Source organism: Xenopus tropicalis, chromosome 10 (genome assembly GCF_000004195.4).
Source record: "Xenopus tropicalis strain Nigerian chromosome 10, UCB_Xtro_10.0, whole genome shotgun sequence".
NCBI lineage: Eukaryota > Metazoa > Chordata > Amphibia > Anura > Pipidae > Xenopus > Xenopus tropicalis.
This window is the reverse complement of record NC_030686.2, coordinates 10,295,910-10,320,160: the sequence shown is the minus strand read 5'-3', so window position 1 is coordinate 10,320,160 and position 24,251 is coordinate 10,295,910. Positions and strand designations below refer to the sequence as shown.

General features: G+C 43.0%; 1 protein-coding gene across 2 annotated transcripts in view; it reads right to left on the bottom strand.

The window, feature by feature from the left end:
• The window catches only part of stac2 (SH3 and cysteine rich domain 2), a 40,001-nt gene extending 15,998 nt beyond the window's left edge, over positions 1–24,003 (bottom strand). Inside the window, exons 1-2 of one of the 2 annotated variants that reach the window (XM_031894716.1) lie at positions 23,827–24,003; positions 23,638–23,727 (exon numbers count right to left, since the gene is read on the bottom strand). In XM_031894716.1, the coding sequence (XP_031750576.1) occupies positions 23,638–23,644 (7 nt within the window). In that variant the 5' untranslated portion in view covers positions 23,645–23,727; positions 23,827–24,003. Of the gene's footprint in view, positions 1–15,607; positions 16,897–23,637; positions 23,728–23,826 lie in introns of those variants that run through there. The other variant, XM_002940940.5, reaches the window with a different exon arrangement.
• Between the last annotated feature and the right edge of the window lie 248 nt (positions 24,004–24,251).

The following is a 24,251-nucleotide window of genomic DNA, read 5'->3' as shown; positions in this document are numbered from 1 at the left end:
TACTGAAACCACCAACACAAGAATTCTGTTACAGCAGCATACGGTAACAGCCTATACAGTAACCCAGTAGCAAGGAAAAGTCAAGATATGGCAAATGGGATGTATGGCAAGTATCCGTTAGCATCTAGAGACAATTTGCAATTGGTCTTTATTTTTTATTATTTGTAGTTTTTTAATTATTTCACTTTTTGTTCAGCAGCTCTCCAGTTTGGAATTTCAGCAGCTCTCTGGTTGCTAGGGTCCTAATTACCTTAGCAACCAGGGAGTGGTTTTAATGAGACACTGGAATAGGAATAAAAGAGAACCTGAATACACAAATAGTAGTAAAAAGTAACAATAATAATACAATTGTAGCCTTACAGAGCAATAGTTTATTTGGGGTAAGTGACCCCCCATTTGAGAACTGGAAAGAGGCAGAAGAAGAAGGCAAATAATTCAAAAACTAAAAAAAAAAAAAAATGAAGACCAATTGAAAGTTGCTTAGAATTAGCCATTCTATAACACCCTCTAAAAACACTGTACAACCAATACACCAATGGTTTGCTATACATACACTGGGGATGCAAACCTTGAATACCTGTGGACTAGGACACCGTGCCCGATGGCTATCGCGGTAGCTGCAACTTTGCAAACATCAGAAGATCAAATATTTGTTCTTTGTAAACTAGAGATGGGGACAGATCGGGAATGCTGTTTTATTTCAGGGGGTTCTGCGCGAATGCTTTCTGCAGCCCTGTAACCTATAGCAACCAATTAGATGTTTGCTTACATTGTTGATAGCTGCACTGCACCGATACAATCCAATTGCTTCTTGGCTGCGGGGTTTGGGCACAATGTGCCCACGAATTTGTGCATAACCTTCTTTGTACCCACTTCACCCAGGCAGCCCCCACTTCCAGCACAAATACCTACCCCTGGCCCAGCACCCTTGTATCCTTGTATCGTGCCGCCTTACCTTCCAGCTGAGTAAGGGGGCTTGTGTGTATGACACAGAGCGTGGGCTTTCTAATTACATGTCACGGTATGTGCTAATAAGCATGTGTCCATTGGTGCCCATACAGCCTGTAATTACCCTGACACACTTACATAGCGCATTGCATGGCTGTGACGCATTAATTTGCAGGTGCTGAGGTGAGCATTCTCTCTTTGCTTTACCCACTCCATGCCAGGAAGCTTGGACACAGCCACAAAGAGGGCTTATTATATATATATATATACACATTGCTCCGTACAACCCACGATGAGATACTCCCGTGTATAACTTAGATATGACGGTCAAATGTGAAACGAAATTAGTAAATATACCTTTGATATTCCTTTATTTAATTTATTCAATAAATGTTGTGTAACTATTTTGCAACTTCACGGTTTGGGAAGACGTGTATGGTTGTTTCTGATCATTGCTATCGCATGTAGTCCTGGTAACAAATGAACACAATGAGTATGAATTTTCGTTGACATCTGCATTCATTTTGTGTTTCATACTATGTTATATAATGATTAGTGATGAGCGAATCTGTTCCGTTTCGCCAAAAAATTTGCGAATCTTTCAAAAGATCCGCGATACGGCGAAAATGTTGTGCGCCAAAAAAAATTGTCACCCGCGGCTATTCTTTTGTCGCCCAGCTATTCTTTTGTCGCCGCGGCTATTATTTTGTCGCCTGCAGCAATTATTTTGTTGCCCGCGGCTATTATTTTGTCGCACGGCTATTCTTTTGTCACCGGCGGCTATTCTTTTGTCACCCGCGGTTATTCTTTTGTCACCTGCAGCTATTATTTTGTCGCCCTTGACTATTATTTTGTCGCACGGCTATTCTTTTGTCGCCCGCGGCTATTATTTCATCGCGCGACAATTTTTGGACGTGCGGCGAATTATTCTGCAGCTCATTTTTTCATCCGTTTCGCGAAACAATCCGCCAATGGCGAAATGCGGAAATTTGCCGCGAATCCATGCCTGGCGAATCATTTCGCCCGTCACTAATAATGATGATATCGGGTTGTACTTCTTATAATTTGTATTTTGCTTTTTGTATAGTGTTTGTTGCTTTTTTTTTTCCCCTTTGTTGGATCACGTTTGATACACGTCAAATGCTTACGTCACTTGTCTGTATTTTCCCGCCACACCTTGTATTTAAGTTTGTTTCTCTGTCTATCCTGTAACTTTGAGAAAGGCTGCAAGTGCGGCCGAAACGTGAGTCTTGTTATACGATTAATAAACCATGATTGTTCTCACAAGTCCTGTGTGAAGCGGCCCATTCTTGTTTGATTATATATATATATACAGGTATAGGACCCATTATCCAGAATGCTCGGGACCAAGGGTATTCCGGATAAGGGGTCTTTCTGTAATTTGGATCTCCATACCTTAAGTCTACAAAAAAATCAATAAATCATTAATTAAACCCGATAGATTGTTTTGCATCCAATAAGGATTATTTATATCTTAGTTGGGATCAAGTACAAGGTACTGTTTTATTATTACAGAGAAAAGGGAATCATTTAACCATGAAATAAACCCAATAGGGCTGTTCTGCCCCCAATAAGGGGTAATTATATCTTAGTTGGGATCAAGTACAGGTACTGTTTTATTATTACAGAGAAAAGGGAATCATTTAACCATGAAATAAACCCAATAGGGCTGTTCTGCCCCAATAAGGGGTAATTATATCTTAGTTGGGATCAAGTACAGGTACTGTTTTATTATTACAGAGAAAAGGGAATCATTTAACCATGAAATAAACCCAATAGGGCTGTTCTGCCCCCAATAAGGGGTAATTATATCTTAGTTGGGATCAAGTACAGGTACTGTTTTATTATTACAGAGAAAAGGGAATCATTTAACCATGAAATAAACCCAATAGGGCTGTTCTGCCCCCAATAAGGGGTAATTATATCTTAGTTGGGATCAAGTACAGGTACTGTTTTATTATTACAGAGAAAAGGGAATCATTTAACCATGAAATAAACCCAATAGGGCTGTTCTGCCCCCAATAAGGGGTAATTATATCTTAGTTGGGATCAAGTACAGGTACTGTTTTATTACCGTACTACAGAGAAAAAGGAAATCAGTTTTAAAATTCTGAATTATTTGATTAAAATGGAGTCTATGAGAGACGGGCTTTCTGGATAACGGGTTTCTGGATAAGGGATCCCATACCTGTATATAGAAAAAGGCTGAGTCACACACTTATAGGTATTACAACCTGGGTGCAAATCAGAAAAACAATGTATATATGTAAAAAATGCTGATGCACACCAGGAAAATTTCATCAAAAAAAGGTACTTATTTTATTTAGATCAACGTTTCGGCCCTCACCCGGGACCTTTAAGGTATATAAGTCTAATAAGTATCTTTTTTGATGAAATTTTCCTGGTGTGCATCAGCATTTTTTACATATATATATATATAGTTTTTTTCTAACACAATGCGGATAATGTCTTTCCTTGCGTAAGCAGAACTTACAAGTGCACAATGTTTGCCTTTTGCTATTGTGCCAGGCTCGTGCCCAGCTTCTACCCGCAGCCCCTTCCACCGAGCGCAACTCTCTCTCCCCTCCTCGCCGCTCCCTGGAGCTGATCCCATTCCCACCTCCCTCCCATGCAGTTGCTCTGTCAGCAAATGCACTTGGATTTTAAACACGGAAGGTCATTTATCACAGGTGACGTGGCCCGATCCGTGCCTAAAAATAATCCGTAATTGGTTATTTTGCTACCCACCTGTACAACGCAAGGAGCTGGGATAATTGGGTTTTTGCTCGCGCCAAAAAAGAAATAAAAAATTCAGAATGTCTTCTGTGATTACAAATTTGCAGATGGGTTTGATGTGCGGATAGAAAATCCAATTCAGGCGGCGGCAGATTTCACATTCGAATGTATTTGTTTATAAATGTGCACCTGAGTCTGTAAAGTTGGATTCACACTGAAACCGGTGTATTGAGTAAGAAAATACTGGCGGGTGAAAAATGGGCCTCCTTGTTTGTAGGATTGCTACCTCACCCCTTTAATACCAGCCACATATTAAATCCACACCCTGCATGGCTAGTTAGCAATTCTTTAATATGCATGCTGCAGACTGAGCTGATTTATGTGCAGCCATGCAGCATGCATATAAATGAATTACTAACTAGCCATGCAGGGTGTGGATTTAATATGTGGCCGGTATTAAAGAGGTGAGGTGGCAACCCTACAATGGGGCTCACACATAATGTTCTATATATGCTGGAATCCCTCATTTAAGAGGGAAGATTATAAAACGATCCAGGACTTCAAACTTGTCATAGGGGCTCCCCATCTTGGAAAGTGTCTGTGACACCACACATGCTCAGTGAACTGAGCAGCTGGTGAGAAGCTGAGCTTAGGGGTCGTCACAAATTATCAGGCAGAAAATAAGGTTTGCCAGTAATATAAGCTGATGCTATGGGGCTGATTATTAAATTCTGATGCTTATTTTACTGGTTTCTGAGCTGCCATGTAGTAATTATTTGTATTAATTACTAATCAGCCTTATTGTGACATTTATATTCTATATATACAGTATATAGTGAGTGGGCCCCTAAGCTCAGGTAAGTGACAGCAGCATAGAGTATGTGCAGGGAATCAGCAGAAAAGAAGATGGGGGGCTACTGGGGCATCTGCTAAAGGGCTGTGGGTGCCTTGGGCTGGTACAGACGCCCAAAACTTAATGTACAACATTTTTTGCCCTACCTTTTTAGTTAGGCTTTAGTTCTCTTTTAAAATATTAAGAATTGAACAGAAATCCAGCAAATTGCATCTAAAGGTCCACATACACGGGCCAATTCTAGCTGCCGATATTGGTCCCTTAGACAGATTTGGCAGCTAATCGGCCCGTGTAGGGGCACTACCGACGGGCCTGCCCGACCGATATCTGGCCTGAAATCGGGCAGATCTCGATCGGGCAGGTTAGAAAATCTAGTCGGATCGGGGACCGCATCGGCTTGTTGATGCAGTCCCCGGACTGACTTTGCCTATACCCGCTGTTATAATTCGATTGAATTAGCCTGGATTCTCCCCAGGGGCGATTCTGGACATATCGCTGCCTGAGGCGGCTCCTGGATGCCGCCCCCCTCCCCGCTCCCCAGCACTTACCGTCTGAGCGCAGGAGCGGGTCCGGGGGCGGTGAGATCGCTAGTTTTTTCCTAGCTTTTTTCCGCCCCTGGTAACTGGGGCGCTTCTGCCGCCTGAGGTGAGTTTCTCAACTCACCTAATGGCAGAAGCGCCCCTGATTCTCCCGATATCGCCCACCCGTAGGTGGGGATATCGGGAGAAGATCCGCTCACTTGGCGACATCACCAAGCGAGCGCATCGGCCTGTGTATGGGGACCTTAAGTAATGCAATAACCCTGCCCTGTCATCATAACCCCACCCAACATTACTGTGCCTGCCTCTTTTGCCATCATACCCATCCCCCAGCATCACTGCCCCGCCCCTGAAGCCATGTGCCCCACCCCCTTAGGCCCATTAAATAGTGACTGTCTATGGCATCTTGTTACAGCAGCTCCCCCTTCCCCGTGTTATTCCACAGTTCTGTACAATCAGGGATTATGTTTTTCCTCTCTTTATAAAGGGGTTTGTATGCATTGCATTCTATTGATCTGAATATAAAACCTGATAAAATAAAAAATATCTGTACAAATGTCCATTTCATATACGAAATAGATATTTTTTATATTACAAATAAGATTAAATAAAAATATATATATACATAAGACGCGAAACAAGTGACATCACTACTTCCAAGGATTATTCCCAACACATTTCTCATATTTATTAATGGCCTATGCCTTAATGTATTCCTATTTTTGTACATTACCATGACAATTAGGCCCCTTCATGCCATTCCCTAGCCTATATCGCAGATACAATAAATCATACAGATGCTCTGGTGTAAGCGCCTTATCTTGGTGGGTTTCTTGCGGACGGGATTTGCAGGGGCCGCTTACTTACATCGGCCGGCTAAAGGCAAAGGAAAATATGACAAATACGTCTTGTGCATAAAGGGAGATAGCTGTACCCTTGCTGTGTGCCATTTACATGTTTTATTTATTCCGCCAGAATCTGGGCTTGTGGATAACAGTTTAAAGGGACAGGCTTATAACAGCCGAAGATGAAGGTAGGTTTATATAGGATATGGCTGCCTGGGCAAAGATTTATTGCCCCTATAAAGCAAAGCATTGTGGGACACCTGCTCCTATATGCAGGGGTACAGTCTATAGGTTTCTTTATGTACAGTATGCATATAGTACAGCTGCTATTCCCTTTGTATATAAAATGTCAAGGGTAATAATATAAAACCCCCCGGCCCATCTCATACTGACACCAGAAACAAAGAATAACAAGGGTAGGTATGCTTGGAGGAAATGATAGGAGAAAAGAAAACTCTCCATCCATCGAGATGTTATTCTACCTAGATACATACTGTATATATATATATAGTTTCAAGTTTTATTGTCATATCGAAATAACGATGAAGCATCATTACCGTAATGACATTTTTTTGACTCGTGTTCCTCCCAACTTTACATAGACAAAAAAAAAATACAAATATTAAATATAATTATATACCCCCAAGGCATCTGCTACAGAGAACTGCCTCCAGTTATATCCTTGTACATAATAGCCTTGTGCATGGAGTAAGCTCTGGGGCCATGTCAACCATGTCAACCATGGCCCCCCTCCGAAAAGAAAAAGATTGGGGTTTTTTTTTACTTGTTTTGTTGAGTGTTGTTTTGCAGAATGTGAATAGATCAGTGACTAAGAATTATGCATTGATTATTGTCTGGGGGGGGGGGGGTCAGACTGTAAGTATGTACCCCCCTACACAGTATATTGTCTGGGAGTAAAGTAACAATGTAACTCTGTGTATAGTAAACTATTTGGAGGTCTATAACCATGTAACTCCATATAGAGACCATTCTGTAGCAAGCCTGTAACCATTCAATCCTGTATATAGAACGTTCTCTGTGAGTCTGTAAACATGTAACCCTGTGCATAGAACATTGTCTGGGAGTCTGTATCCATGGAAACATATATTATATAAATATTATATATTTAAATTATATAAATAATTGATGATAATGATGAATCTGTAACAATGTAACCCTGTACATACAACATTGTCTGGGAGTTACCAATAATGTAACCCTGTGCCTAGAACATTGTCTTTGAATCCTGTGCCTAGTATATTGTCAGTGAGTATACAGACCTGTACCTAGAATATTGTCTGGGAGTCTCTAATCATGTAATCCTGTGCCTAGAACATTGTCTGTGAGTATACAGACATGTAACCCTGTACATAGAACATTGTCTGGGATTCTTTAATCATGTAACCCTGTGCCTAGAACTTTGTCTGTGAGTATACAGACATGTAACCCTGTACCTAGAATAGTGCCTGGGAGTCTCTAATCACGTAATCCTGTGCCTAGAACATTGTCTGTGAGTATACACACATGTAACCCTGTACCTAGAACATTGTCTGGCAGTACTTGTAACGTGTTGGCATTATATAAATAAATGATGATGATGAATCTGTAACAATGTAACTCTGTATATAGAACATTGTCAGGGAGTCTCAAATCATGTAATCCTGTGCCTAGAACATTGTTTGTGAGTATACAGACATGTAACCCTGTGCCTAGTACATTGTCAGTGAGTATACAGACCTGTACCTAGAATATTGTCTGGGAGTCTCTAATCATGTAATCCTGTGCCTAGAACATTGTCTGTGAGTATACAGACATGTAACCCTGTACCTAGAACATTGTCTGGCAGTACTTGTAATGTGTTGGCATTATATAAATAAATGATGATAATGATGATGATGATGCTGAATCTGTAACAATGTAACCCTGTACATAGAACATTGTCTGGCAGTACTTGTAACGTGTTGGCATTATATAAATAAATGATGATAATGATGATGATGCTGAATCTGTAACAATAAAACCCTGTACATAGAACATTGTCTGGCAGTACTTGTAATGTGTTGGCATTATATAAATAAATGATGATAATGATGATGATGCTGAATCTGTAACAATGTAACCCTGTACATAGAACATTGTCTGGCAGTACTTGTAACGTGTTGGCATTATATAAATAAATGATGATAATGATGATGATGTTGATGAATCTGTAACAATAAAACCCTGTACATAGAACATTGTCTGGGAGTCTTTAATCATGTAAACCTGTGCCTAGAACATTGTCTGTGAGTATACACACATGTAACCCTGTGCCTAGTACATTGTCAGTGAGTATACAGACCTGTACCTAGAATATTGTCTGGGAGTCTCTAATCATGTAATCCTGTGCCTAGTACATTGTCTGTGAGTATACACACATGTAATCCTGTACATAGAACATTGTCTGGGAGTCTTTAATCATGTAATCCTGTGCCTAGTACATTGTCTGTGAGTATACACACATGTAATCCTGTACATAGAACATTGTCTGGGAGTCTTTAATCATGTAATCCTGTGCCTAGTACATTGTCTGTGAGTATACACACATGTAATCCTGTACATAGAACATTGTCTGGGAGTCTTTAATCATGTAACCCTGTGCCTAGAACATTGCCTGTGAGTATATAGCCATGTAACCGTGTGTATTGTCTTTGAGTCTATAGCCATGTTACAGACTCCCAGACAATGTTACAATGTACAGTGTATAGAACATTCTATGGAGGCCTCTTACCCTATAACCCTGTGCATTCTCTAGGGATGTCTAACCATATACCTAGGGGCAGATTTATCAAAACCCGAGTTCGAATCCCGAATGGGAAAAATTCAGATTGGAAACGAAAATTTCTGAAGATCGCAAATATCCCGAAAATGCTTACGAAAAAATCGTATTAGTCACGAAAAAATCGTATTAGTCACGAAAAAATCGTATTAGTCACGAAAAAATCGTATTAGTCACGAAAAAATCGTATTGGCGATCCGAAAGTCACGTAATTTTCATACCAAACCATTGCAAACAGCGGCACGACTTTTCGCACGACTTTTTCGTGCGCCCGCGCGAAAACGCCGCGGCCGGACCCGTTCGGGTCTTAATAAATCTCCCCCCTAGTGTTGACACCTTTTCCGAATGAGAAATAACGGCCATCCTATATTCTTATTTTTTTCTTCTTCCCTATAAATAACATCAAGCATATTTTTTACCAGCTAAGTTGCAACCCTAAAACCCTACCTAGGTTGCACCCCCATAACCTTGGACTCAGACCAATGTTTGGAGGTCTGTAACTGTATACATAGGACATTATCTGGGGTTCTGTAAGCATGCTTAGAGTATTTTATGAGAGTCTGTAACCCTATATACAGAGCCTATACACAGTCTGGGGGTCTGTAACCATGTGAATCTGTGCATAGTGCATACTTCGGGGGTTCATTAAGTTAGTCTATAACCCCGTATATAGAACACAGGGTTGCCCTATCCCTGCCATTTTCAACAATAATAGTATCAAGCATCATTTTACTGGGCAGGTCAGTAATATATTGGCCAGATTGCAACCCAAACCATTGTCTGCAGGTTTCGAGTATCGTTAAAAACCTTTGTGCTCTGAACCAGGGGACTGTAATGATATATTCCCATGAACAGAGCATTTTCTAGGGGGCACAAAATGTTTTGTTTTATGCATAGGACCTTGTCGGGGGGGCCTGTAAATAAGGTCCTGCTAATGGCCAAGGTTACAGAAGTATTTGTGAATTATTTATTTGTGCTAGTCACGTGTCCAATAAATCGAGGAAAGATACAGTTCCATCACAGCCATCCTTTCTCTTATTGATAATCCCATTCTCTCCGTCAAGAAGAGGCAGGAAAAAAAAAGCTACAGCTGAGCCTTTCCATGTGTGTCTCATTTAAAGGGGCAGTACACACCTATATATACCTCTTTCAAACATGAGCAAAATAAATAGAACTTAGGCTGAAAATACAACCTACCTATTCTTTAGAAAAAACAATTGTCTTTTTTTTTTAATTATAAAGCAGTAACAGAGAATCATTTTGCTTTCACACTTACTACTTCCACTGTAATTAGATGAGAGGGTTTAACTAGAGATAATGACCCCTATATAAACAACCCCCTCCCTTGGTTGTGACTGTACCTTTATTGTTTCTGTTTGCCCCATCTGTTTGATCTACAAATTCCAAAACCATAGATTTGTCTTAATGTGGGGGCGCCTACAGTATGGGGCTGATTTACTAATCCACGAATCCGAATCCCGAATGGGAAAAAAACGGATTGGAAACGAACATTTTGCGTCTTTTTCGTATTTTTTGCGATTTTTTCGTCGGCGTCACGACTTTTTCGTAAATTGTCGCGACTTTTTCATAGCCGTTACGACTTCCTCGTATATTGTCGCGACTTTTTCATATTGAGTGCTCGTAAACGGCGGGCAAACCTTTCAGACTTTGCATGATTTTGGAAGCCTCCCATAGGACTCAATGGCACTCTGCAGCTCCAACCTGGCCCAAGGAAAGCCTCCCATAGGGCTCAATGGCACTCTGCAGCTCCAACCCGGCCCAAGGAAAGCCTCCCATAGGGCTCAATGGCACTCTGCAGCTCCAACCCGGCCCAAGGAAAGTCTCCCATAGGGCTCAATGGCACTCTGCAGCTCCAACCTGGCCCAAGGAAAGTCTCCCATAGGGCTCAATGGCACTCTGCAGCTCCAACCCGGCCCAAGGAAAGCCTCCCATAGGGCTCAATGGCACTCTGCAGCTCCAACCCGGCCCAAGGAAAGCCTCCCATAGGGCTCAATGGCACTCTGCAGCTCCAACCCGGCCCAAGGAAAGTCACGATACTGAAGCTTGAATGAATCTGAAACTTTCGTACTCGGTGCGACGGCTACGAAAAAGTCGCAACAATTCGCGCAAGTCGTAATGGCTACGAAAAAGTCGCGTCAATTTACGAAAAAATCGCAAAATACCGATCATTACGAAAAAAACGCATTCGGACGCTTTTCGGACGTTTGTGGATTAGTAAATGTGCCCCTATATGTTTGCCCCCTCAGTAGGGCATCTCACTAACCTTGTGGCCTATAGTGGTGCATGTCTTTCCACTAAAATTGAATCCTGGCACCTTCTGGGGTACTGGTCCTCCTTTGCTACTCTGGGAAGGTGTATGCACAGTATAATATACACTTAGCAGAAGTATTATTGTACATACAGTATGTGCCTGCCCAGGGGGTATATGTTAAATGGATCAAAAATGGCGGTATGGTGTCCTTAAATAACATACCCTGAGCCAATGCAGTCCTTATGGAATATATAAATAATACTCCCAATCAGTAATCAGCTAAAATAACACCCACATACAATGCTTTTTGGCAAAACGACTGCTTGAGATAGGGTTCTACCTCTGCTGGTTGGCCGTTCCACTTATTATTTCCCTTACTGACTGTCATTCGCAAGGCATCATCTGATTGATTTTCCCCAAGTGCGTTTATAATTGCAATCAAAGTGTTTATTTACATTCAATCAAAGTGTTTATTTACATACGTATAATTAGGCGTTGCTAATATGTAGCAGAGAGAGGCTGCACTAATTATGTGTGAGATTGGTGGTGTAAGGAGCTGCTAATCCTATTGGGTAGGTAATTAATGGGTTATTCTATACTTGGATTCTTATTTACCAGCATATGTGGGTCCTCTGTTTGTGGGTCATTTATTCATGAGAAAATGGCGGAACGCTTGTTTGGATTTCCAAAGGCTGATGACATATGGGGCATTTTCTTCAGCCAACCGAGAAGTGCCCGAACCTGCCCCCCCCCCCCCCATTGTAAACCCCCCCGACACCATCAGTCCTGACAGTTCATTGGCTGAAACTGCTCTTGTAAGGGGAAGTTTTAGGATCTTCTCTACCGGCTCTGAGAAAGCATCCCATTTGCCATCAGCCTTAATGGGTGTTGTAAATTGTTCAGTTGGCTTCATTTATATGTAATATTGGCAAGATCTGGGTTTTTTTTAACTTGATTCCCCAAGCCAGAGAATCTTTTGCCAGCTCAGTGCACAAATCAAGTGCCATCAAGTTTGGCTATTCCGGCATATGACTAGATCAAGGAATTGGGCCATGTACCATGTGGTCAGCCCATGACCATAACCATACACAGGTATAGGGCCTATTATCCAGAATGCTCAGAACCCAAGGTTTTCTGGATTATCATCCCAATAATTTCTGTACCATTGTGTTCTGTCGTTTATTCAATGAGACGGGTTAGAAAATCTCGGTCGAATAAGGATAAAATCATTTATTGTGTGTCTGCTGATATCCTATGGGGACCTACAATGGGAGTCACTTTCGAACCATTGGTGCTGCCAACTATTTCATGTTCAGAACATCCTCCCATTGGTTATTTGTAGGGCTTTATCCTACAGTTTCAGTGTGAATATTAGTACGACCGATATCCGAACGTTCGTCAGAAGAAGAGGTAAATCTGACGTGTATAGCCAGCTTTAGTTGGCATCAAGTAACGGCACTGTTTTATTATTACAGAGAAAAGGGAATCATTTAACCATGAAATAAACCCAATAGGGCTGTTCTGCCCCCAATAAGGGGTAATTATATCTTAGTTGGGATCAAGTACAGGTACTGTTTTATTATTACAGAGAAAAGGGAATCATTTAACCATGAAATAAACCCAATAGGGCTGTTGTGCCCCCAATAAGGGGTAATTATATCTTAGTTGGGATCAAGTACAGGTACTGTTTTATTATTACAGAGAAAAGGGAATAATTTAACCATTAAATAAACCCAATAGGGCTGTTCTGCCCCCAATAAGGGGTAATTATATCTTAGTTGGGATCAAGTACAGGTACTGTTTTATTATTACAGAGAAAAGGGAATCATTTACCATGAAATAAACCCAATAGGGCTGTTCTGCCCCCAATAAGGGGTAATTATATCTTAGTTGGGATCAAGTACAGGTACTGTTTTATTATTACAGAGAAAAGGGAATCATTTAACCATGAAATAAACCCAATAGGGCTGTTCTGCCCCAATAAGGGGTAATTATATCTTAGTTGGGATCAAGTACAGGTACTGTTTTATTATTACAGAGAAAAGGGAATCATTTAACCATGAAATAAACCCAATAGGGCTGTTCTGCCCCAATAAGGGGTAATTATATCTTAGTTGGGATCAAGTACAGGTACTGTTTTATTATTACAGAGAAAAGGGAATCATTTAACCATGAAATAAACCCAATAGGGCTGTTCTGCCCCCAATAAGGGGTAATTATATCTTAGTTGGGATCAAGTACAGGTACTGTTTTATTATTACAGAGGAAAAGGAAATCATTTTTAAAAATTAGAATTATTTGCTTATAATGGAGTCTATGGGAGATGGCCTTACTGTAATTTGACACTTTCTGGATAACGGGTTTACGGATAACAGATCCCATACCTGTAGATGCATTAATTTGCAGGTGAACTTTATAAGCCAGCTGCCTTGTAAATAATTACAGAGAAATAAATTGTGCCTCAAGCAAAGAATAATGTCAAAACCCCCATACATGTAGCAGTTGATATATGGAGGATAATGTGGGGGAAACTAATGATACTATTGAAAAAGCAATGTTCTAGGAAGTGTGACCGGCCATTGAATTGACAAAAGGGCATTTTTAATGAGCAGATGTGCTGCCTTCTTGTAGGGTACAGACCACGGAGTATTAAAGGGGTGGTCCACATTCAGGTTCACTTTTCGTATATGGTATATTCTTAGGAACTTTTCAATTGGTCTTCATTTTTTATCTTTTCTATTTTTGAATGATTTGCCTTCCTCTTTTGACTCCACATTTCAAATGAAGGGGTCACTGACCCCAGCAGCCCTCCTCTTTTCATGTACCTCTCTCTCTTTCAACATGCTGCCTAGTTGCTAAGTTGAATAAGACCCTAGCAACCAGATAGCTGCTGAAATTCCAAACTGGGGAGCTGCTGAACCAAAAAGGAAATAATAAAAAAACAGCAAATAATAAAAAATGAAGACCAATTGCAAACTGCCTCAGAATAGAGCACTTAACATCGTACTAAAGGTGAATAACCCCTTTAACATATGGATTAGGACAGCAAATTGGGTTCCTATGCTCCTTAGGATGCATCTACATGATGCCCTTAATAAAATGAAATGCCCTGCTCCAATGGCAATATTAGCACTTATATTGCAGTGTCATCCACTGTAACCTGCAGCAATAATATCCTCTTTACTTATTTGTGTCTGTAAGTTACCCTCCCATTTAGATTGTAAGCTCTATGGGCATCCTCTTGTCTCTTTGATTATTAACTTACTGCAACTGTATCTATTATTTTAATGACCCCCTGTTGTACAGGTATAGGACCCCTTATCCAGAATGCACGGGACCAAAGGTATTCCGGATAAGGGGTCTTTCCATAATTTGGATCTCCATACCTTAAGTCTACTAACAAATCAATAAAACATTAATTAAACCCAATAGGATTGTTTTGCATCCAGTAAGTATTATTTATATCTTAGTTGGGATCAAGTACAGGTACTGTTTTATTATTACAGAGAAAAGGGAATCATTTAACCATGAAATAAACCCAATAGGGCTGTTCTGCCCCCAATAAGGGGTAATTATATCTTAGTTGGGATCAAGTACAGGTACTGTTTTATTATTACAGAGAAAAGGGAATCATTTAACCATGAAATAAACCCAATAGGGCTGTTCTGCCCCCAATAAGGGGTAATTATATCTTAGTTGGGATCAAGTACAGGTACTGTTTTATTATTACAGAGAAAAGGGAATCATTTAACCATGAAATAAACCCAATAGGGCTGTTCTGCCCCAATAAGGGGTAATTATATCTTAGTTGGGATCAAGTACAGGTACTGTTTTATTATTACAGAGAAAAGGGAATCATTTAACCATGAAATAAACCCAATAGGGCTGTTCTGCCCCAATAAGGGGTAATTATATCTTAGTTGGGATCAAGTACAGGTACTGTTTTATTATTACAGAGAAAAAGGAAATCAGTTTTAAAATTCTGAATTATTTGATTAAAATGGAGTCTATGGGAGACAGGCTTTCCGTAATTTGGAGCTTTCTGGATAACAGGTTTCCGGATAAGGGATCCCACACCTGTATTAATTTATTGTTCTACTGTACAGCACTGCGTACATATGTAGCACTTTATAAATACACATACAATGCATACACGAAAGTTGTGTAATTACTCCTAAATCACTGTTTTGGGTTATTATGCAGACTCCCAGACTTAATTTGGGAGAAAAGGGTTAAGGAGCTGTGTGTTAGAATGCCATACCCTTCATCGGACCAACTTTGGAAGTGAGAGGAGATACCATGCTCTGCCTTTGGCACCTACAGTCACTGGGTGCATGAAACACACAATAGATTGGTTAAATGAAGGGTTTAGGGAGTGGGTGCTGTTAGTGATATAGATCTATAGATGACTGGGTGCAGTCAAAGCCAATCCTGCTCTTGTTGTGGCCCCTATATTTATGTGCAAGTAAGCGGGAGTGATGGAATGTTGAGAGGATGTTGGGATTATGATATGATGGGGGGATACAGAGAGTCGGAGTAGGCAGCCCAATGGAGAGATGATGCTTTTCAGGATACCTTACTCTCAGGCAGACCACAGCCTCCTCCGATGCTGCTCCCCAGGGGTCTTTGCTCTGTATTCTGCGGGTCGCTTTCGGTTATTTCCGTCATGGTGACCGCTGAGATTCTGACTGTGCTTGGTTATTACAAAGAAAGAAAAGAAACCCAAAGAGTCACTGTTTGACGTCAGTCCATGAAGTCACTTTTGGATGACTCTCCTGCTTTTAGTGAAGTCCCTTGGAGAAGACAGCAAGCTTGATATGACTCTGTGATAGTATAAAATCCTATAGAATATATTCATGCCAGGAAATGCGCTATGTGTATATATATATACAGCAGTTATTCGTCTTGTCTAATCCTGAGTTATTTTCACTACTTTCTGTGTTTACAAAAAAAAAGAACCTCCAACAGTGTCCCTCCTGCGCTGAGTGTGGCTTGGACCGGGGCCAGGCAAGTCAGCACAAAATTCTCCCCTCTGCAACTGTCTAGTTGGGCAGTCTTGCAGCTTGTTGTGTGCTTCTAGGTCTCTTTACTGGGCACAGTCTCTCTCCATTCCCGAACAGTCCCTCCCAAGGTTACAGATGGTATGCCTTGCCCTCTCTCCTGGACCAGGCACTGTCTCTTCTCATTTGCCCACACTCATCAGTTCCTGGGAGCTGTCAAGTTCTGCTCAAGGTGCAGCACCTGAATGATGGGGCAGCGGCGCCTTGGGAAACGTCTCCTCCTGGGCTTAAAGCAGTCTCTCACTTTCCCTCCTTTTCTTTCTTTCTTTGTGATTTTTTTTTTTGCAGCAGTCTCTCAGAAGTGCCTCAGTAGGAAAGCAGTGCCCAACAATGCACTTCAGCTGGCGTCTTGCTCTTTAAATCCCTGCCTGTGGCTCCTTCTCCTTTACTATTTTTTCTCCCTCCTCTGCAATCTCTCCCTCCCTCCCTTTTCCTTCTATCTCCCTCCCTTTCTGCTGCAGCCGCTATCTCTCTCTCTCCTATCACTGCTGCAGTCTGTCTATCCCATTCCCTGTCATTGCTGCAGTATCTCCTCCTCGCTGCTACTTCTGGAGTGCCTTTGTCTACAAAGATTTATTTCTTCCCCACTGCAGCGATTTATCATTCCTGCTGTCACGCTCTGTCACTCTGTGTCACTCATCCCGTCACTTCTGAAGTCCCTGTGTCCCTATTTTCTGTAAATCTGATGCTGTTCCTCACTTTCTCTGCTGCTCATTGTCTTCTTATCTGCCTGCCTCTACCTATCTTGTTAGTCCTGTTGGTCCCTTCATTGCTGCCTTATTGTCCCTGTCTATCCCTATCTGAGTCCCCGGCCCCTCCCACTCCTGGCACTTGTCCTCGCTTGGCCCCTCCCTTAGCATTCCTCCACTGCCTGCTTTCATATGTTAGGAGCAGAGTGTTGGATGGGGTTAGCCATTGATCAAAATGGGAAAATGTAGAGGAATTGATACCTTGTATTGGCGAATTCAATGGATTACAGAAGAAGAAGAGCCCTTGAAAGCTTGCATTACTTCTACTAAGTTGCATTTCTGGGGTTATGTAATAAAAGACACTAAGTTTGCCCAGGAGCAGTAACCCATAGCAACCAATTAGCAGGAAGCAGTTAGGGTGAAGACACACAGAGCTACTTAGTAGCAGCTACTTGTCACAGCTACTAAACTCTAGAACAGCAGTTCTCAACCTGTGGGTTGGGACCCCTTTGGGGGTCGAACGGCCCTTTCACAGGGGTCGCCTAAGCCCATTGGAAAACACATATTTCCGATGGTCTTAGGAATAATTTTATGGTTGGGGGTCACCACAACACGAGGAACTGTATTAAAGGGTTGCGGCATTAGGAAGGTTGAGAACCACTGCTCTAGAAAATACCCTGCCATAGACAATACTGAGACAATTATCAGTAAATGATCAGCATTGTCTGGTTTTGTAGCCATGACAAGTAGCTGCTACTAGTAGCTCCGTGTGTCTTCACCCTTACTGGGCACCTGTTTAAAAACACTTTGTTGGTTGCTATGGGTTACTGCTCCAGGGCAAACTTAATGCCTTTTATTACATATGGGGGTTCATGCACTAATTACTGAGCATATTCTCATCTGTGATTGGTTCTAACGTGAGGGAAGAGCAGTTTTGGGCAGGTAATATTCCAGTATAAACATAAGGAAACTGGACCATGATAAGTGACTTACAGACGTTTATAAATAGGCATAAATACCCCCAGTGCAGGCTGCATCTTAGAGCTTTCAAGCCATTTACTATATTCGATATAAAAGGTTAGTGTAATCTGCAGATCAATAAATCCCTGTGCCTGTGTGTTTCCCAGTGATAAAAGTGCTTCTCTGTAGCCCAAGCTGTTCTGAGCCGTGTCTTGCTGCCAAACTAGCACAACAATCATAGACAGGGCTCCATTCATGTGTGGCTGCATCTCGGTCTATTTTTGTATCGGTGATAAAGTGGCCATGCCTCCCTGGTACAGACGGTGCGCTGCCAGGCTGCCATCGCTGGGTAGGCTGCTTTCATTCATTGATATGGGGCTCCATTCATTTACTGGTCTGGGAGCCGATGCACTGGAACCAACAGGCTGATATACAAAAGGAACAATGAATTGCACGTGTCTATGTGTAAATGTATATGCAATTGTTGGGGCCCCAGAGGGGGTGTTGGAGCCCAAGGGGTAGAAGCCCTGGTTGCCCTGGCACACCCCAGTCCTTTGTGGGGAGCATGTGTTTATGCTTAGAGAGCATTCATTTAATTATTATTATTATTAACATTTATTTATAAAGCGCCAATATATCCCGCAGTGCTGTACAATAAGTGGGTTACATACATTGGACATACAGAGTAACATATAAATCAATCAATAACCGATACAAGAGATGAAGAGAGCCCTGCCCAAAAGAGCTTACACTCTACAAGGAGAAAGGGTTGAGACACAAGGTGTGGGAATGGGATATATTAGAGTCTGCCTTTGCATTGTTATTCTGGGGCCCCTCCTGATGACATTTATAGAGCTATATTACTGTATTAATGCTATTAGTATTGTACCTAGGCGTGATCCATTATGAATCTGATCCACTTGGCCTTGCCACCCATTTTAAGATGATTTGGGTTGTTTGATTTTCTGTGACATTTGCGGCTAGACACAGTGGAATGTTATCACATTATGCCTAGTCTGTGTTCAAGTGGCAGTTGAGAGGAGGGAAGTATGTAAGGTAGTATGGGAAAATGAGAGAATAGGCAGGGGACGAGAGTGGCATTGGCATGGCAGGTATCTCCATCATAATATGGATAAAAGTAATTGGCAATTAAATCAGCAATCAAATAGAGGAGGAATGCTGAGCGCTATGTGCCCGTGTACCTGCAGTACAGGCTATTATGTCCCAATCGAATGCATAATAATTAACAACATCAGCAATCTATGCGTATGTGCAGGGATTCTGGGGATTATGTGCCACTGTGCCAGCAGGAATACTGAGAATTAAGTGCCAGTGGGACTGCAGCAATTATAATAATTATGTGCCAACATGCCTGCAGTATCAGACAATTTGCCCCAGGTCCCTTTACTACTAAGGACTGCCCTGATTTCCAGGGGTACCAGTGCTGGCTATAGCTGCCACCTTACCAGATATAGCTGCCACCCTAACAGATATAGCTGCCACCTTACCAGATATAGCTGCCACCTTACCAGATATAGCTGCCACCCTAACAGATATAGCTGCCACCTTACCAGATATAGCTGCCACCCTAACAGATATAGCTGCCACCTTACCAGATATAGCTGCCACCTTACCAGATATAGCTGCCACCTTACCAGATATAGCTGCCACCCTAACAGATATAGCTGCCACCTTACCAGATATAGCTGCCACCCTAACAGATATAGCTGCCACCTTACCAGATATAGCTGCCACCCTAACAGATATAGCTGCCACCTTACCAGATATAGCTGCCACCTTACCAGATACAGCTGCCACCTTACTAGATATAGCTGCCACCCTAACAGATATAGCTGCCACCTTACCAGATATAGCTGCCACCTTACCAGATATAGCTGCCACCTTACCAGATATAGCTGCCACCTTACCAGCTATAGCTGCCACCCTAACAGATATAGCTGCCACCTTACCAGATATAGCTGCCACCTTACCAGATATAGCTGCCACCTTACCAGATATAGCTGCCACCCTAACAGATATAGCTGCCACCTTACCAGATATAGCTGCCACCTTACCAGATATAGCTGCCACCTTACCAGATGTAGCTGCCACCTTACTAGATATAGCTGCCACCCTAACAGATATAGCTGCCACCAAACACATTCTGAATGGTCATTTTGTAGTTTACGGAGATGTTTGCTGCTGACTACACTGGCTGTTTTCTATTAATTATTGTGAGGAGTAGCCATAGGCAAATAGTGGTGTTTTAACTGTTTTCCTCCTGATTGCATCCTGTGAGCCATAGCCCTTAAAGCAGCCACTAATATTGGTTTATGAATTTCTTATTTTAGTCAGAGTAAAGCTAATAGTCCTTTAATAATGTAAGCCCGATGAGCATTTGCTTAGAGATCCCACCTGCTGGTGGAGCAGCGGATGGATCTCGGCTCACACGCAAGGGGTTAGGTATCAGCATACACCGTAATCTTTATTACTTCTCTAAATAGGATCAGGTTTAAGATTACAAGTTCTTAGTCATTAGACAGCCCCCTACATTAAAGACTGGATAATAGAAAATCACTGTATGTGTAATGGCAGGCATTTGGATCACCTACAGTTGCAGGCTATCATGCGGAATGGGGACCACATGGCTTATGATTGGGGAATTATTTATTTATGATGTGCAATGACACTTCTGATGTGTTCTGAGGTTTAAAAGGTGTGTAATGCGGCTTGCAAAATGCTTCCCAGTAGTCAGTGGGGAAACGGCTCTTGGCACAGTACCACAGTGGTTTAGGGGCCCCAGTTCAAAATATGGGCCTGGACCCCTCTTGTACTCCTCTTGTACTTGTTCAATGTCCCTATTCCCTAAGCATGATGTTAGAAATTATGCAACCCCCTCCCCCCGCAGTCCGTATTGCCCCAATTCACAATATCAGATCCAAATGGAACTATGGGATTCCATATAGTTATAGCATACATACAGTATGATCAACAAAACACAGAAAAGAAGCATTGACTTTACTGAAGCATCTTTGCCTAATGGATCTTGGGAGACTCAGATACTGGAGAAATGACATTGGACACAGTATAATTATCGAGCCTGGACTGGCAATCGGTGAATTCTGGAAAAATGCCAGGGGGGCTGTAAGATGCCATAGACAGTCACTATTTATTGGGCTGGGGGGGGGGGTGTTTGTGCCTCTGGGTACTGGGAATGCCAGGGGGGCTGTAAGGTGCCACAGACAGTCACTATTTATTGGGCTGGGGGGGCTGTTTGTGCCTCTGGGTACTGGGAATGCCAGGGGGGCTGTAAGGTGCCACAGACAGTCACTATTTATTGGGCTGGGGGGGCTGTTTGTGCCTCTGGGTACTGGGAATGCCAGGGGGGCTGTAAGGTGCCACAGACAGTCACTATTTATTGGGCTGGGGGGGCTGTTTGTGCCTCTGGGTACTGGGAATGCCAGGAGGGCTGTAAGGTGCCACAGACAGTCACTATTTATTGGGCTGGGGGGGGGCTGTTTGTGCCTCTGGGTACTGGGAATGCCAGGGGGGCTGTAAGGTGCCACAGACAGTCACTATTTATTGGGCTGGGGGGGTGCTGTTTGTGCCTCTGGGTACTGGGAATGCCAGGGGGGCTGTAAGGTGCCAAAGACAGACACTATTTATTGGGCTGGGGGGCTGTTTGTGCCTCTGGGTACTGGGAATGCCAGGGGGGCTGTAAGGTGCCACAGACAGTCACTATTTATTGGGCTGGGGGGGGCTGTTTGTGCCTCTGGGTACTGGGAATGCCAGGGGGGCTGTAAGGTGCCACAGACAGTCACTATTTATTGGGCTGGGGGGCTGTTTGTGCCTCTGGGTACTGGGAATGCCAGGGGGGCTGTAAGGTGCCATAGACAGACACTATTTATTGGGCTGGGGGGCTGTTTGGGCCTCTGTGCACTTGAAATGCCAGTCCAGACCTGATAATTATTCCCCACTATAAATACTGGGATCCCATGAAGTTTAGAAGGATTAATGGTTTGCCCATTAAACTGAGGATTGTGTTACAGCTCCGGTGCAAAAAGAAAAGGAAGGAGAGAGCGAGGACAAGAGATTCTGTGGGGCCGTGACCCAAATTTTCCCAGCACGGAACTGCACTACATGCACATGCTTTTATGGGGCACAGTGTGGCTTTGTATCCATCCTGCAAGCACTTTGCATATTGATGGGGTAAATCTGCAGCTCTTGGGACTTCAAAACCATACTTAGCAAAGCGCCTGGATATGGATGTGAGCTCCCAGCATGCCTCAGGCTTGGCTTTTATCTCACGTGCACTGACACACGCCAAGGTTGCCAGCTCAACCCTTTAATTACTAATAAATCTCAAAGTGCAAAGCAGCGCTAAATCTTGCACAGACTCCCAACATAAATAATATACATGCTTATACATATTGGGGAATGGGGGTTGGGGACTCGGGGGTTGAGGCCGCAGTTATGTAAGGAAAATATTTTTGCAGAGGGGCCTTGAAAAGTCATGTTATGCCCCTGGTACTGATTTTGTATCCTGCACAGCCCAGCAAGTAGTTTAGTAGAGATATAGTTCATGTCAGTGGTGTAACTATTGGGGGTGTAGATGCCATGAGTGTTGGGGTACTTGGGAAAATGGGATCCCGGTAAGGACAGGTAGGGGGGGAGAAGCAGTTTACCCATGATTTCAAACACGCCGGGGTAGTAGGGCCAGTAAAATAGATATTTGGGGGGGGTGATAAGACCCATGAGTAAAGGTGGCCATACACAGGAAAATTTAAGCTGCCAATTTGAGACTTTCAGTAAAATTCAATCTGTCCATGTATTGGGGACCCCTGGGGTCTCCCTGCTGAAAATTGGCCAGGTGTCAATCATTCAGGTTTAATTTTGCCTTTGGTTGTTCTAATTAGGCTAATATTGGGCAGATGGGCATATCAGAAGAAAGATCCACTTGTTTGACAAGGTCGCCATAGTGTGTATGGCCCCTAATTTGTGTACTATATAGTAACAAGAGAACTTAAATATTGATGCATTTATGTAGGCAATCATGCAGTATTCATCCATTCAGCCCATGGGCCTATAGGTCTGATACAATGGAATATCGACCAGAGTATGGCCACCTTTATTGTCTCAACTTGCCAATAATACTTTGCATTCTGCCTTGCCATTGTTTACCAGACTGGTTGGCCGCACACTTTCTTTTCACCTTCCTGCTACATGCTGTAAATGAGAAAGGGGGTATGGCCTGGTAGCCAAGGGGGTGTGGCCTGGTAGCCAGGGGGGTATGGCCTGGTAGCCAGGGGGGTATGGCCTGGTAGCCAGGGGGTATGGCCTGGTAGCCAGGGGGTATGGCCTGGTAACCAAGGGGGTATGGCCTGGTAGCCAGGGGGTATGGCCTGGTAGCCAGGGGGGTATGGCCTGGTAGCCAGGGGGGTATGGCCTGGTAGCCAGGGGGTATGGCCTGGTAACCAAGGGGGTATGGCCTGGTAGCCAGGGGGTATGGCCTGGTAGCCAGGGGGTATGGCCTGGTAGCCAGGGGGGTATGGCCTGGTAGCCAGGGGGGTATGGCCTGGTAGTAAGGGGGGTATGGCCTGGTAGCCAGGGGGTATGGCCTGCTAGCCAGGGGGGTATGGCCTGGTAGCCAGGGGGTATGGCCTGGTAGCCAGGGGGTATGGCCTGATAGCCAAGGGGTTGTCGTATGATAATGTGGGGGGCCTGGCCAGAGGCACGGGGCTGTAAATGGATCTCTCCAAGGCATCAATACCTCACTTGGCTTTCTCATTGCCTATAGAGAGAGAGAAATTGAATCTAGGCCACTGAAGGTATTTCACTGTCGTAAGCACAATTCTACAGGAAAGTGTGACTTTATAGTGGCCCTTTAACCACTTACCTGCCATAGAATCACCTGACTGCCAGAGCTGTAGATTCTACATTTCCAGGTTGCTCTATGATGCACGCGGTATGTCCTGCTGTGTGTTGTCTGATTAAAAAAATCAAAAACCAACAAGCAGAGAATGGGTTAAATATGCTATTTACATAAAGCACCTGAAATGCTTGATTGGGCCTAGGAGTAATTTACCTGCGGGCTGCAAACTCCCAGTAGGGGATGGTCCAACCTGTGCGCTGCTGCTGAACTACATCTCACAGTCACAATTCAGCTGTGTGCAGGGTCCAAGCTACAGAACCTGACTGCACATGGGTGACTATACCTACTCCTGCTCCCCTGTGGGGGCAATCACCCAACAAGGGTGACTTTGAGGCAGCTTTGACCCTGGTGATGTCATTGTGTCTGAGCCAATCTTTGTGTCTCCTTTATAAATGATCCCTCCCAAATACACTCATACACGTATACACACACACACATATGCTGTAAGACATGCACATTCTGTATTGTATCCTGTATTTCTCAAAATATTTACACTAACACACAAATGTGGGTGGGGGATGATGTCTCCATGGGGCCAGATGCTTTCAGATATTGTTATATGTGTGCCATCTGCTCCT